The sequence below is a fragment of the Penicillium digitatum genome, chromosome 6 (genome assembly GCF_016767815.1).
Source record: "Penicillium digitatum chromosome 6, complete sequence".
Taxonomy (NCBI): domain Eukaryota; kingdom Fungi; phylum Ascomycota; class Eurotiomycetes; order Eurotiales; family Aspergillaceae; genus Penicillium; species Penicillium digitatum.
This window is the reverse complement of record NC_089389.1, coordinates 1,875,529-1,890,276: the sequence shown is the minus strand read 5'-3', so window position 1 is coordinate 1,890,276 and position 14,748 is coordinate 1,875,529. Positions and strand designations below refer to the sequence as shown.

Genomic DNA, 14,748 nt, shown 5'->3' with positions numbered 1-14,748 from the left:
GGACAATAATTCGCGGAACTCAGATGTAAATACCGTTTTTCTGGGTTGTGTAGAGTGTTTAAAAACTTTCTGATGCCCAGGAAGAAGTAGGTGGAAGGGACCAGTGTGTTGGTCCTTGTTGAATCGGCTAAGTCCAAAGCAAATCACAATTTCATATTCTATCAATGAAAAAAATGCTCATTTGTGAATGGCAGAATAGAAAGATCAGCCTATCAAGGGTGGAAACTTTACAAAGAGAGAGCACCCTTGGTGCAGGAGGGGACGGAGTCGATGGCAGTGCCGTCAACCTTAATCAGACGGACGGAAGCCTTTTTCTCAGTCTTGACAGCAATAAAGTCAGCACCAGTGATATTGGGAATCTTTGACTTGAGCTTGGAGACGGAGGGAGGCATAGCGACTACGTTGCCGACAAGGCTCGGAACAGTGGAGAGATCAAGGCCGCTAAGAAGACCGAGGAGAGTGGGATGAGTAAGGGAGAAAACGTTTTGGGGGGAGGGTTCGGCGTGCTTGAGTTTCCTGATGATGGAATCAAGGCCACCAACACTAGAGCCAAGAAGGCTGCCGACCTCTCCAAAGTCGAGGCTGGAGAGGAGATGGACGATTGCCTGGGTCATTTAGGTGACGGCATCGTTCGCTGAATGGCCAACAAAGCCGCCGCCATATGAGATTAGCTGGGGCGCAAAGTTTCAACTCCGCTATAAGCTTCAGCGTAAGCCCATCTTTTTGGTCACTTTTCGAATCATCCACTGGGCTCTAAACAAAAGCCGGGGGATTCCACTCAAACTGTCAGGATGAAGCGATAACATAGCCTTCTTGGCTGCTCAAACCTTGTGAGTCAACTAGGGATCGACACGGTTGGTACCAACCTTGTTGATCGAATGGCCAATGATTGGCGGTCTCCTCTAAAGGTTCCTTGAGATCAGCAGTCTTCCAGAAGATCTCGTACAAAGATGGTTAGACTCCACGTGGGCAGTATTGACGCTGGTTTGAATCTTAGTGCTCCACAGAGGGTTAAATAATGTCAAATAGTCCAGTGGGGCCATGGCCTTGGTGCCCGATAGTTGCGGTGAGACTTTTGTTTGCCAGAAAATTGCAGGATGAAGTATTGCTGATGATTTGATTATCGCAACAGGTATGCTTGGAGGATTAATAGGGGTCAAGGGAGGGACAAGAGTCCCAAAATATGTGAATCGGAATTGTTCAATGCAAAAAGACAGAAAAGAAAGTCAGGAGAGAAAGTCCAAAGCAGTTGAGTTTGAAAATTCAAACTTGGAACGGATCCGGGGAACTCAGGGGTAGCATTGGAAAAAGTGGCGGTTGGCATCTGTTTCGACAAGTTTGGATTTGCCCATTGGGACGGATTATACTCCGTAAGTTTCAAGATGATATGCCTGTCTATATTCTATATTGGTGAAACGTTTACATATAATACATTGTCCGGTGGGGTTGCGGAAATTCATGACTTTACGGGCTCTCAAGCTTCACTGATCGCCTCTTTTCTCAATAACCAACTTTGTAGTGCAAAATCTTAGCGGCGGCGGCTTCAGCAACCACCATGACAGTGGCTTGAAGGTTACCAGTCGGGAGATCTGGATGGATACTGGCATCGACAATGAACTATGACGAGGGGATTAGCATCATCTTTCGAGAAACAAAATAATTTCCATGCCACTTACCAGGTTATCCACTCCATAAACCTTGGTATTGGTATCGACAACGGAAGTTCCGTTCTTACGGCCATCATCGGTACCCATCTTTGCAGTTCTAGTGTAGTGTATACCAGGGGTCTGGGCCTTCAAGATGGCCGAGACATTGGTGTTCGTCTTAAGCTCAAACCCAGTGGAGGGGGCGGTGATGTCCTTGACCATCTTCTGAAGAAAAGTGCGAGCGGCCTTCCGGTCAGCAGAGGTCTGGAGGTAGGGCGACTTCTCAATGACGGTATTTCCGCTGGCATCAAGCCCCAGGACACCGGACGAGGTGAGGCCGTGGGTCATATACGCGGTTATGGTTACAACTCCCTCATCTGTAGGGGCGCACGATCCTTGGTAGTACTGAGTGTGGCCATCAACGTCCTCCGAGGTGAAGAAAATCAGGCGGTGCTTGCCCTGAGCCAGGACACCGCTGTGGTTGCGGTAGAGGGAGATATCGCGAGAGTCGGTTCCGGTAAGGACCCCTTCGTAGTCAACGAGACCAAATGAGGCGTTGGTGTTGAAGGTGATCGGGAAAATGGGGTGGTCCATGAGACCGACACCGACAGGCAGGTCAATCCACTGAGCCTTGGGAGGAACGGCAACACCGCTTTTCTTCGCAGTCTCGATCTGGGCCTTGCCACCAATGCCAGAGTTCCACAGCAGACGAGGAGTAGACAGAGCGCCGGCAGCCAGCACCACACGACCGTGGGGAGCAACGGTGATAATCTCGGAGTGGCCCGAGGCAGTCTGGATCTCGACACCAGTTACATGACTACCGGAACGGACCAAGCGAATCACCTTGGTCTGGAGAGCGAGGTGGAAATTGTGCCGCTTGACAGCATCAGGGAGATAGGTGCGAACAGGGCCAGCACGCATCTGATTCTTCAAGTTCCAGGCCGGGTAGCTGTAGATCTGGTGCTTCTCATTCGGCTCAGTGATCATATCCACCGACTTCCAACCCAGACCACCGAAGAACTTGGACAGCACAGTATAAAGACCCTGGTCATATCGCTTGCCGTCGGCAGAGGACAGAGTGGTCCCGGGGTTGCGTTTGTAGAGTCGGTGTGCAGCCGACTCAACGTCCTTCCACTTCCAGCCCTTGGGCCATTTATCATCAAAGTCGTGGGCTGGCGGGTGAACGAAGACCATGAAATTGACCGTCACACCACCACCGAGCACACAGGCAGCAGTGCCAGCAGTGTCGGTGCAGATGTACTGGTTCCAGACATCGAGCGCCCCGATATCGGCTGACAGTCCCGGAAGATCGATGGGAGTCAACGAGTGGTCCCATGGGAGGGTCTCATTGTTACCGGTGGCCACAGTTGGTCCGACACCTCGCTCAAGGAGCAGAACTTTCTTTCCTGCATGAGCGAACTTCTCGGCACTGATGATACCGGACGGGCCACCTCCAACTACAATATAGTCATAAGTGTGGTTCTGAAAGACGGAAGCAGAGGCAGCTCCTGTAAACACAGAGAGAGCAATAGCGAGAGGGCCAGCATAGAAGACTCTCATTTTGCCGTTGACTGAGGAATAAGATTTCACGAAATCTCAGTTTATGGCCCTTGTCAGGATAGGGGGTTGGCCATTATAACTGTTTCGCAGCAAGTCAATCGCACCCATCCAGTTGAGCCCAGTGGATCAATAGTTAAAGACTTGGCATGGGACAGAAACATGGTGAAACATGGCTAAGGGGTTTAATTTCTTCAAATTTCACCGATCAGGTATAGTGCGATCAGATAAGAACACTTCGTTTCCCTCAGGGGATTTTCTGATCCAAATCCAACTTTCCGTCTGAGCTTTTCGCCAGCACAGCGAAAGGAATACGTTCTCTGTACATAGGTCGTCCATATGCCTTTAAACTACCAAAAAAAAAAATCAGATTTTACGGAGTGTACCCAATGGGATATGTTGGCCCTGAACATTGAAATACCAAATTGCCCGGTTTGAGAAGTCTCAGACTTAAATAAACCTGCCTCCACTTCACTTCTCGGGTCGACCATGCCGAAACGGTCATCGGTATCCATTTCTTCTCCCGGGAGAGCGTTTTCCCGGTTCTGATGCTGACGGAGAGACAAATCAACCTTGATAGTTGTATATAGGGTATATGATTCTTGGGGTTTCATTCCTGCATTCTACGAGGCATTGAGAATGGTGGGAAATTTATCAAACTCTCTGTCTCGCTCAGCCACCGTCACATATGCTGGGCACTTGAATACTGCAATCTAGTTCTAGAATACTTCCAAGAGTGCTAAGTAGATTACTAGTGCCCAAGTGGATAGTGCCCAGGTGGATATCATCCACACCTCAACACTTACCAAGCATATGCTAAGCAGAATCACATCACAGGACCCACTTCACGCAATCAGGTACCCTCGCCCTGTGGAAGTCGTTGCCTAAGAACAGCCTTCGGTGGCCCTGAGGATTTCAAATTCAAAGCTTATACGGAGTACTTGCCTCGAATAAAGTTTGCTCATTTATCTAGTGCCCAGTTCCCACTGTTGCTTTGGACATGCTGAGCCACACAGGATTGGCGAGACTCAGATCTGTCATAGAAATTCAGCGATGGCATTAACGCCGACAATAGGCTGAACCACCAGTTTCTTCCGTCGGATATGCGAAGTTGTGATTTTATGAACCGGATTCTTCGTTTCATATCCCAGGTGACATAGATTTTTGCGCTGTCACGCGAGACAATTTGGCGAATGGTTAGGTAATCAGGTGCTTCTCACAGTGCAGGCATTCATTCGAACAGTCATGAGTGGATCCAGTCCGAGGATCTTCCGGCATAGCTATGATATAGGGGTAAAAGGCAGTTATGTCGTACATAACAATCTCGATTAATCGATTTAGACAAAGCTTAAAACACGAGTGCAGAGGCACTAGTAAAGTCGCGTGATCCGATACCTCTGTCGGAAACCCATTCGCATGTTGCTTATATATATCTAACGTTCAACCTTTACATGAACTTTTCGCTGTAAGTCTTTGCTAGTAAATCTCCCCTCATGATCTTCAACAGAGAGGTAGGCTTTCTCGACTGGATTAAATCAATGGAGCGCTAGTTGAAGACATGCACCAAAAGTGCAGCATAGAACCTGATGTCATGCGTGACGATGTTATTTCGCTTGTGTTTTGAGTTTAACCTGTGTATAACCAGTCACACAATATGAGCAATGTTCAAAACATCCTCAGTTGTTAGTATTGACGCCAATATATGAAATCTTGAGAGTTTCGTAAATTCCGCCTTGAGGATGTCACGAGAAGATAAGGGGGAAGTCAACAAAAGAGTGGGGCCAACTGTTGCTTAATGCTATACAACATAGGGCGCGAGACTCAACACCTCCAACACCCATTATATCAAGATTATTCTACTCCTCTAGTCCAGACACAAAATGTCTACCCCAGTTACCCGCCTTATACCGGCGTCTTCACGTACTCTTCTCCTCACTCTCGACGCGTTCGGCACCCTCTTCCACCCGCGTCTCCCCATCCCAGAGCAATATGCCGCAACCGCATACGAATTCGGATTATCGCGCACTACCGTCACCCCGGACAAACTCCAACCCGCATTCAAGGCTGCGTTTCGTGCACAGATGCAGCAATACCCGAATTACGGTCGCACGGATGTTCTTCGAGGCCAATACGGGGGGCCGAGGCAGTGGTGGGAGGAGGTGATTAGGGGGAGTTTCAGGCGTGTTTTGTCTACAGGGGACGTGGAGAAGCATTCTGAAGACTCCAAAGACCATATCCCCGATGGCATGGTGGAAGCCCTATTAGATCGATTTGCTGGCCCGGAGGGGTACGCGCTCTATGACGATGTGCTACCCTTCTTCCGCCGAATGCGAAAGCTCAAGTCTGCTCATAAGTGGTCGTTTGATAGGATCATTGTCGGGGTGATATCCAACTCGGATGACCGTGTCGCCGCTGTGCTGAAGTCGCTGGGGTTAACAGTCGGTCAGATGCGCGCCGACCAGGACCAATCGAGTATGGATCTTCCCGGATTCGAGGGGCGAGATATGAACAAAGATGCCGCCGGGGAACACAACCGAGATCCTACAGACCGTAACTTGGAACTTGATATTGATATGGTCATTACGAGTTATGAGGCTGGCCAAGAGAAACCTGATCGCTTGATCTTTGACGTGACGAGACGGCAGGCTCTCAAGGTCGCCCGCCCATGGCTGACCAGCAGAACAAAATTTATCTCTGTGCATGTCGGGGATGATCTTGAAAAGGATTACCGAGCTGCAAGGGATGCAGGCTGGGAGAGCTACTGGCTTCCTCGAGATTCTCTTGCTACCGAGGACTTCAAAGCGAAGCAACTCCAAGATCTCTTGAAGTTGGCTGATAAATTGGAGCTTTTCCCATAACAGCACATGTCAATAAGTGGCAGATACGCAGTTGAACTTGATCACATTCAAGCATCGACGATCTTAATCGAACCAAAAGTCAAGAGCATAACATCGAAGTTCCCTGGGCTCTGGGACACCAATAACACTTAATGCCCCAAACTGACACAACGAATCATCTGAAGCTCTTGGTAGATTATGAGTCTGCGCCCTTCACGCTCAGGCACCTTAATATGGTGCTTCGCTCCCTGAAACACACCACACATCACCTTTCTCTCTGCCATTCGGGCTTTTTTGGTAGAAGCGAGCTTCTAATCAGGACCTGGATTAACCAGACCCTTTCGAGACTTTCTACATCCCTATTTTAATAAGGCAGCGATCAACCACACAATGCCGTGTACGGCAATCTCCACTACTACGCCATACCGAATTTTGCCTGCAATCAACTCTGTAGTCTGGTTGTTCTATACATTCACTATGACAGTAATTCGAACATTGAAGGTTAGTTCCCATGGAGTTCTTATTGATCAATGCGTGAATTCTCGATGCTCAGACTTTCTTAAGTGAACCACACGAAATCCAATAAGATACATGCGCCGTTCTTGACCTTTTTTTTGAACCCTTTGATTTCGTAGTTTTTTTGGCTTAATGATAATACCTGACTTCTACAGCCAGAGACATCCATTAAGATCTATTCCCAGTATTGGTCAGTTGTTTTTTTAAATTTGGCTACTCTGAAAATCGGCAATTGAAAGGATGGGCCACAAGGATAGCGATCCTAAGCTAATTGATCTAGTCCTAGAGAAATGTGAAGATTATCGATTCTCGCCTTTCCACGTCAAAAGAGACTTTATCGGCTACGTAAGCAACAGGAATGTGTTTTTTCTTTCCATCTTTCTGCAAGACCAGGCCTGTTACAATCTTCAAGAACATAGGCTGCTATCAAGCGAGAGGCTCTTCTAACATTGCTTGAAGGTGTTGTCATACCCCAAAGAAATTGACAACCTCTTCGAAGACACTTTGAAGATGTTCAAGAGCCCACTTGAATATGTGGATGTTGTCGACTTGGATGTTGTGGTGGGCATTGATAATCACTACACCGAAACTCGGAATGGTATGGAGAGTCGTGGAATATCTCCAGAAGATCATGCAAGGTGGAAGTCTAGGCGTCAAGGATGACTGAGGATTCTACTATAAGAACAAAAGAATTGGATATCCGTATAGTCCACATTGATGTCCCTCCGTCCTGCTCAGAAACCGTGGCACATTTTGCACCTTGTGAGAAGAGGCTCTAGGGCTGCCGTATATACGGACTTTTGGGCATGTTGTTTGATCACGATGCCATTAAAAATCGCAAACATCTTGGGTTTACTGCTCTTGTTCGGCCAAAATGTTATTGCTTTGGTGAGGCGGTCCGCGGTTTGAGCTCGACAAAAGGCTTGCATGCTTACGTGTTGTGGCACAGTCTCCTCTTATACTTCAAGAGGGAGTTATTCTCCATCACCAGCGAATCAGCTTGCAGATCCACTCGGTTTCTAAGCATCATTGGTCTAGTGGTAGAATTCGTCGTTGCCATCGACGAGGCCCGTGTTCGATTCACGGATGATGCACATCTTTTTTGTCGATTCTCAGTAGAACTGGATCTACCGAGGACCCATTAATACTTTGCCCTATTGTCAAGAAATTTACGTTGTACGTGGATTCCTCAATCTTGGCCCCTAGAAAGATCAACAGAGAACCGTGCAATCGAAATATTTTGGAATATGTACTATTACGAACAAACTACCTACTGCCCAAAATCCACATGTGCTCTCTGACTCCGAGAAACCAATCCCATCCCATCATAGCATAATATTAAAAAGACAACCCTGCTCCCACGCAGAAAGGAAAAACATCACAACTCATCGGGCATCCATTTATTCCCATTGGCCCTTATCCAGGCCACCTAAACCACTACCAGTGTGCTTACCCAGCAGCTTCGCAATGTTGGATCCTCCGCTGCGCTGCTTGATGCGAAGCTCCTTCTCACGCTCACGTTCACGTGCAGCTGTATATGAGTTGACAGCACCGCCCTTCTTGGGACCCGAAGCTGCGGCCTTGGAGACGCGGTTGGAGGCACTCGAGCTGCTGGACGATGAAGAGCCAGTTGTAACACGACGCAGAAGTTGAGGAGGGCGGAATCCAATAGGACCCTCTCCGCCGCTACCGCTGTGGAATGCAAGCTTTGAGTTTGCAGAGCCAGAGTTGGTGCCTGTGGCGGAGTTGGAGGATGCTTGTCGGAGGAGGGCAAGGCGGTCGACCACGACTCCGCGCGTGCGGCGTGGGTGGCTGGGTTTGACGAAGGTATTGTCAGATTGCGCTTGACCATCGTCGCCTTTTTCAGTGCCGGGAGTGTCTCCGTCGTCTTGTTCGTGTCCTGCAACATCGAGAGAAGCATCGTCCTGGAAGGAGTCGTACTCAGGGGTTTCAGTAAGGAAGGACAACGTTTCACGAATCTCTGCTATGGTAGCTGGTTTCTTTGACATTGCGCTGGCGGGGGTGCGACGGAGGCGAGCTGACGGACGGTTGGTTCTATCTTCCGCCGACGGTTCGAGAGGGCGCTTGCGGATTTGACCATCGCTCAGCGAATTGTTCGACTGTTCTCCCGAAGCGGGGTCCTGCATTGTCCCCCCTTGGGAGCCATCCTCTTCTTCCTCCAGGAAGTCGATATTGAAGTCATCATCAACTTCGCGATCCTCAACGGCCTTGAAGAATGCGGCCTTTTTGGGGTTCTGGGCAATCTCCCCGATTTTCTCGTCTGCAAGGAGAGCACGGCGCATCTTAGCGAACTCGCGTTGCTTCTCACGGCGACGTGCTAGGTGCTCATCGTCTGAGTCGTCGAGGTCAAAGTCATCACCCGCATTCTTGCGACGTCGGAGAGCTCCAGTTGTGATATCTCTCATCAACTTGGCGACATCTTTCTCGTCGCGGTTGCGATCATGGACCCTATGAGAATGTTAGCATCTTCTCTTTGAACGTGTACCAAACTCTCAACGTACGCATTGAGTGCGGCAAGTTGCTTCTCATCAACCACCTCGCCACTGTTGTCATTAATCATTTGGCGATCAATAGCATTTTCTTCGCCATCGCTCTCGTCACTGTGACCTCCAAGGCCTGCATATTCATCTTCGGATTCTTCGGCAGCCTCATCGACAATGTCTTTTGCCTTGCTGTTTTTCTTGTCGTACTGGGGGGCAGGGGTTTTCTTCTTCACAACCTTATCCTTCTTCATGACATTGAAGGCATTGGCATCGATTTCGAAGTCACCTTCATTATCGTTCTCGTCGACTTGAGAGAGATCAGTTGCACGTCCTCGCCGCAAAATTTTGCGCTTGCGATCAGCAATGGGCGACTGGGGTTGACCCACGAGAACTGTGTCGACGGTCGACATAGGCGGGGTGCCCCTGAACCTTTTTGCGGGGTCAAATGGTGAGAATACAAAGCCCTCATCCTGGGTTGGGTCGGGCAGCTGGGATTGGGAATGCTCCGAGAAGGCATATGATGCAGGCGACTCTGATACTCGGGTCACACTTTGTGCGTAGCCCTCCATAAAGTCTTTGTCCTGGGGCTGGGGCTGGCTGTCAGGAACAAGAATCTCCGATTCCTCCTTTCGAAGTTGAGGGACATGCCGAACAGGGTCTGGGAGAGAGAAGGGTATGGTGGCACATTCCGCTTGTGTACCGGCGCCACTGCCATCCAATGTGGAGGCGAATACCTGGGTAAGACTTAGAGACATATCGCCTGGTGTTCCCATACCAAGAAAGTTGGGTCGTTCGGCGGACTGCGGGACAAAAGTCGGGGCTCTCACAGGCGTTGAGGGTAGTTGTGGTTGGTCTTCGTCTTCGTCGTCGCTAATCACGCGAGTTCGTCGCTTCCGTCTCACAGTAGGCATCTCCTTCTCTGCATCTGAAGGAGACACCGCACTATCGTCGTCAGTCGAATCGTCGTCTTTGTCGGCCTCCTGCTCGAGAAGATGACCGCCATAATTGACACGCTCATTTTCTTCCTCTTCATCATCTTCATCGTCTCCTTCACTAACACCCTCCTGATCAGAGCCAGAAAGCTCGTAGTCATTATCCTCTTTATCATCGTCACTGTTGCTCTTCTTCCTAGCAGCTTTCTCCAGTCGGCGGATTTCATCTGCCTCTTTCCGTGCTTTATCAACAAGATTTTCCATGTCATCCTCCATCGCTGCACGCTCCTCGGCCGTTTCAATGACCACTCCCTTGGCCCTGAGCTCTTCAATGCGCTCTCGGCGCTCCTTGGCCGCTTGCTGTCGGGCCCGCCATAGTAGAGTTGCGGAAAGCTCTGCGGAGTTCATATAAGCTGTTTTTCGGGTAGGAGATGTTAGGTGTGCGAGTGCCTTGAGCTTGGTCATGGAGGGGTCTTCATGCAACTGCCTAGTAGGCAGGTTCTCAAACGCTGCAATGCGACGGCACTTGCCAGGGGATGTCACCACCTCAAGATCGCTATCGGAATCGTCGGAATCTTTCCGATGCGCAGCCACCGCTTGTCTGGAAAGCAGCACGCGGATAGGTGGTTGTGTTAGTGGGCGCGAAACTCTCTTCAATTTGGCACCCTCGGGTTTTGGCTCAGGTACAGACATCAAGACATCTTGGAATTCAGGGGCCTTGGATAACGCAGATTGCTGATTAGGCACCATGAGGTCTTTTGGGGCAGGCAAAATTCCAATGTCCGCATCCATATCCACATCAGCTGCTTGAACTTGGGCATGCTCAGAATCAGCGGTCCACTTAGTAGCATCCAAATGGCCGAGAACCGGAAAAGTATGGGGTGTATCTTTGGCTTTGATGAGCAGTTCTCCATCGGAGGAGTTTAGTGATCCGACTGCTGACGATGTATTTGCCGCGAGCTGCTCGACCGGGGTGGCGGGTTGCATGAAGTTGAATTTGGCGAAGAGGCTTTCCTTGGTGATTTTCTTCTTTGTCTTGGCCTGGTGAGCTAGTTGCATGTTACGACTCATTCGCTGAGTCTCCTGCCTCATCTCATCCAATGCCTTCTTGCTGGCTTTCCGGGGCTGACGAGTCTTCTGAGAAAGCTTGCTCGCAGAGCGTGGATCATCAGCGTCGCTCTCCTCACCCGAGAGTACCTCCGAGCTAAACTGCTCCAACCGAACTCTTCGGATGGCCTTCTTCCTTTCGGCCTCAGCTTTCTCCCGCTCCTCGCGTTCCTTGCGTTTTTGAGCGACAAGGGACAGGAAACGAGCGTTTCCTTTGGGCTTATTCTCCGCAGCATTTTTCATGTTCTCATTTCCGGAGTCTGGATCATTATGTGGTTCGCCCGGAGAGGAAACAAAGAGAGGAGAGTCGGGTCTGGAACGGGGAGGGGTTTGGCTTGTTCTGTTCTCGGCTATGGGAGACTTGGTTGTGGATTTATGTCTTCTCCTAGGGCCAGCGTTAGGTAGATCGTCATTACCATCGCGAGATTCGCTGATGGACGTGGAAGGTGGTTCTGTCTGCCGGGGCGTCTCGTCCTTTTCTCTTTCTAATCGGATGGCCTTTGACACGCGAACAAATGCCGATTTTTCGTTCTCGGATCTAGCTGGTCTAGAATTACCTTGTAAACGAGCAGCCATACGGCCTTTCGGTTTGAACACCTCATCTGCGCTGCCTGAGTCGTCTTCTGAGTCGTGCAATGGGCCATTCTCGCATGTGTCCGAGTCTGGAACCAAATCACGCCCTAGATCAAGCTTCGAGACAGCATCTGTTGACTTGGCTATTTGGGGATCATCTTCCGAGTCGCTATCGAATTCCGCCATCAAAGCCTTAATCTTCTGCCCGGGCGTAATAATGTTCGGTGAATCGCCCGCGGGCGACACGGAACGCGTCGACCGTGGCGTGGATGGTGAGGACATCTCGTGAAGATTATGGAGAATTATGGTAGGTTTTAGAACGAATTTTCCATGGCGATTTCGATTGTACTAAGAGGTGACCTTAAGGACTTCCAGAGCCCAGAACAAGGTGGAGTGGACGACAGGTTCAAGAGCGCATAGTCTGAATGCGATGCGCGTTCCTCGCGTGGCTGGGCCAAACACGTGACCTTATCTTATCGCATAATTTATCTACGAATCGGACTTTAATTGGCCGTTGCAAGCAACTTTGAAAATGAGCATTGTGCAAGTGATTTTTTTCTCTTTTTGATCTTTTTTGGTGGGGATTTTGTGTGATTCTGTTGGAAATATCTCTTCCGGTAGATCAATGCTGCGCTGCTAACAAAGATTGGGAGTGTTGTTCATGCTGTCCACGGGTATTCCCATAATACAAAGCTAGATAATGTTTTCTGAACGGACACCGAGATCACCCACGGACTCCTCAAATGGCGCGTAAGAAAAAACGATTGAACGAAGCATAACATACAATTAAAACGCAGGTGACTCCTTGAGTTAATCACCGCCAGTGGTGCTTGAGAAATTAGGGTTGTTCAGGAGAATCGTGGAATCTCAGAACCAGACAATTTTGTCTATGAAATCGGCCAGCCGAACAAAAGCCAGAAACCTGAAGCATGTGACAAAACGGCATTCGTGGATGAATTAAATCTCGATGTCGATGTCCATATCCAGGGCTGCAATGTTCTCATCATCGGTGTTGCGGTAACTAATCATGAAGCCGTTCTTGGGCTTATTTGGAGTGATGCGAGAGGCCGCAGTTCCCTTTTGTGCGGGACTGCCGTTGGATTTTGCGGTACTTGATGTATTCTTTGGATTCTCGGCAGAAGCAGCGTCGGCAGCAGCGGATTTCGGCGGTCCGCTGAGATCGTGGTGAGTTTTAGCCACTGTTCGCACGCGCATAAAGGGATTTGGGGCAGCCTCTCCGCGTGCAACAGCCTCGGCTGCCTTCTTAGCTGCCTTCCTCTCCTCGAGCTGAGCACGGCGGACGTTTTCAATATTAAGCTTCTGATTGCGGATGTTGATCTGGTGGACTCGTTCGGCTTCCGATGGACCCCTGTCGATCTCTTTCTTCACAAGGCTTGTTCCCCAGGACAAGGTCGGATTGACTATTTTCTGCAATTCTGCCTCGATCTTCTCAGCTTCCTCCATATTTCCATTGACCTTGGCATATTCCAAATTTCTTTCAAGTTCTAGACGATTAAGCACATTCTTCTTTTGGTCGAAAGCACCTTGGCGACGGAGTTTCTCGTTCAATTCCTCTCGAGTGAACGTATGGTTGAGGAGACGGTTGATGTCGGCGACCTTTGACTCAACCTTGCCCTTTGTAGCGAGCTTACAATCCTCAACAGTGAGGGTCTGAACGTAACGGCGGTACTCGGCCTAGTTGACTGTTAGTTGGCTTACAAGATTCGAGGGAAAGGAACAAACCTCAGTAAGGGGAGAATTGGAGAAAGTGACGAATGGGAAGTCTCTGACAGCCTTTCCGTGTGCCAGCTTGACATACTGATCCGTGACAAATGAGCGACCATTTTCGCCCTCCAAAGCGTATGGCTTCCCCTGAGAGATTCCTAGAGAAATGTCAGCATGCATATGGAAGCGAGGCGGCAAAAATTCTTACCAGTAATCAGGCCCAGGCGGTATTCATTCTGGCCACTATCGGGGTGCGGGCCAATGCTCAGCCGAGCGTAGCAGCCGATCATGGCGTTCTCAAATCCAGGGTAGAAGCAAACTTTGGCAAAGTTGTTACGTCCAACTTGAGCTCGTCGGATTTCACGAAGTTCGGCGGGCGGGTCATCCTTGGGAACGGAAACAGAATGGCCAACACGGTCTTCCAATTCAAGATCACTCTCTGCATCAGCATCTTCATCGGAGATATTTGATCCCATGGAGCGCGAACGGCGGCGCGATTTGGTAGGGTCTCTGCGACGAAGTTCATCCCTCTTGCCCTTCTGCTCACGCTGGCGCTTGTATGCCTCGATGGCTCCGGACGTTTCTCCCACTTTGCGGCCACCAAGAGTGGTCTTCTGGCGCGAGCTCTTGCGCTGATTATCATCCAAGCCGGCAGAACCTGCCTTTCGTTTGGCTTTCTTAGCCGCTCGTGCTTCCTCGCGCGAGCGAGATGCTAGAAGGCGGCGTAGAGCCAGATCCTGGTTATGGCGATCGACTTGCTGGGCACGTTCGGACAAGGTTTCCTCGCGCTGTATTTCAGGCATAGCCATGATATCCTTTTTGTCCTGGGCCGAGTAGTACAACTTGTCATATGGGAAAATGGGGCGATCCTCGTCGTTCGTGTCGGAGTTGTCGGCCTCAGACTCGGACTCAGACATGGGGGCAGACTGAAGCGAGTGACGAGATCCATCGTCAGACCTGTATAGATTTTCCAGTCAGTGAGACTCTTCAGTATCAAAATGCAGGGGAACTGCTCACACTTCACCCTCTGATTCATCTTTCGTGGACTTGCGGGATCGGCGTCCTACCGATTTGGCAGTTCCTTTGCGACCCATGACTGCAGGTGAGGTATCTCGATCTTGGACATGTGAAGAAGCGGAGTGTGCTGGTGATTTGGGGGGTGGTGAAGTTTCCTCCTCAGAGTCACCCGCCAAAGCGAGCAGCTCAGCATCCAAATCGTCCGCCATTGTGAATTTCTCTCAATACAGGTAAACCTTCAATGGAACTCAACGAACAGGAGCCCTATATGTCAATAAGCATTCAACAGCCCTGGGGCAACAAGAGTTTTCGCACTCCTATGGACTTGTTCTCT

At 49.8% G+C, this 14,748-nt stretch overlaps 6 protein-coding genes and 1 non-coding gene across 7 annotated transcripts; 3 read left to right on the top strand and 4 right to left on the bottom strand.

Moving 5' to 3' along the window:
• Positions 1-227: 227 nt before the first annotated feature.
• Positions 228-614, bottom strand: Pdw03_5678 (uncharacterized protein; the record flags this gene model as incomplete). The annotated part of the gene is made up of 1 exon (XM_014682672.1): positions 228-614. The coding sequence occupies one exon, from the start codon at positions 612-614 to the stop codon at positions 228-230; it is 387 nt and encodes a 128-aa protein (XP_014538158.1).
• Positions 615-1,500: 886 nt separating this feature from the next.
• On the bottom strand, positions 1,501-3,206 carry Pdw03_5677 (Cellobiose dehydrogenase; the record flags this gene model as incomplete). Its single annotated transcript, XM_014682671.1, has 2 exons — positions 1,501-1,617; positions 1,677-3,206. 2 exons carry the CDS (start codon positions 3,204-3,206, stop codon positions 1,501-1,503), a joined length of 1,647 nt encoding a protein of 548 aa, XP_014538157.1.
• Positions 3,207-5,083: 1,877 nt separating this feature from the next.
• Pdw03_5676 (HAD-like domain) lies at positions 5,084-6,061 on the top strand (the record flags this gene model as incomplete). Its single annotated transcript, XM_014682670.1, has 1 exon — positions 5,084-6,061. The coding sequence occupies one exon, from the start codon at positions 5,084-5,086 to the stop codon at positions 6,059-6,061; it is 978 nt and encodes a 325-aa protein (XP_014538156.1).
• A 627-nt stretch (positions 6,062-6,688) lies between these two features.
• Pdw03_5675 (Fatty oxidation complex, alpha subunit FadB) lies at positions 6,689-7,223 on the top strand (the record flags this gene model as incomplete). The annotated part of the gene is made up of 4 exons (XM_066101126.1): positions 6,689-6,746; positions 6,837-6,901; positions 7,016-7,154; positions 7,207-7,223. The coding sequence occupies 4 exons, from the start codon at positions 6,689-6,691 to the stop codon at positions 7,221-7,223; spliced, it is 279 nt and encodes a 92-aa protein (XP_065958066.1).
• Positions 7,224-7,579: 356 nt separating this feature from the next.
• On the top strand, positions 7,580-7,650 carry Pdw03_tRNA189. The gene has a single exon. It is a non-coding gene; the product is annotated as a tRNA-Gly (tRNA).
• A 306-nt stretch (positions 7,651-7,956) lies between these two features.
• Positions 7,957-11,954, bottom strand: Pdw03_5674 (DNA replication checkpoint mediator, MRC1; the record flags this gene model as incomplete). Its single annotated transcript, XM_014682669.1, has 2 exons — positions 7,957-9,025; positions 9,079-11,954. 2 exons carry the CDS (start codon positions 11,952-11,954, stop codon positions 7,957-7,959), a joined length of 3,945 nt encoding a protein of 1,314 aa, XP_014538155.1.
• A 675-nt stretch (positions 11,955-12,629) lies between these two features.
• Positions 12,630-14,623, bottom strand: Pdw03_5673 (Plus-3; the record flags this gene model as incomplete). Its single annotated transcript, XM_014682668.1, has 4 exons — positions 12,630-13,367; positions 13,416-13,555; positions 13,606-14,354; positions 14,415-14,623. 4 exons carry the CDS (start codon positions 14,621-14,623, stop codon positions 12,630-12,632), a joined length of 1,836 nt encoding a protein of 611 aa, XP_014538154.1.
• Between the last annotated feature and the right edge of the window lie 125 nt (positions 14,624-14,748).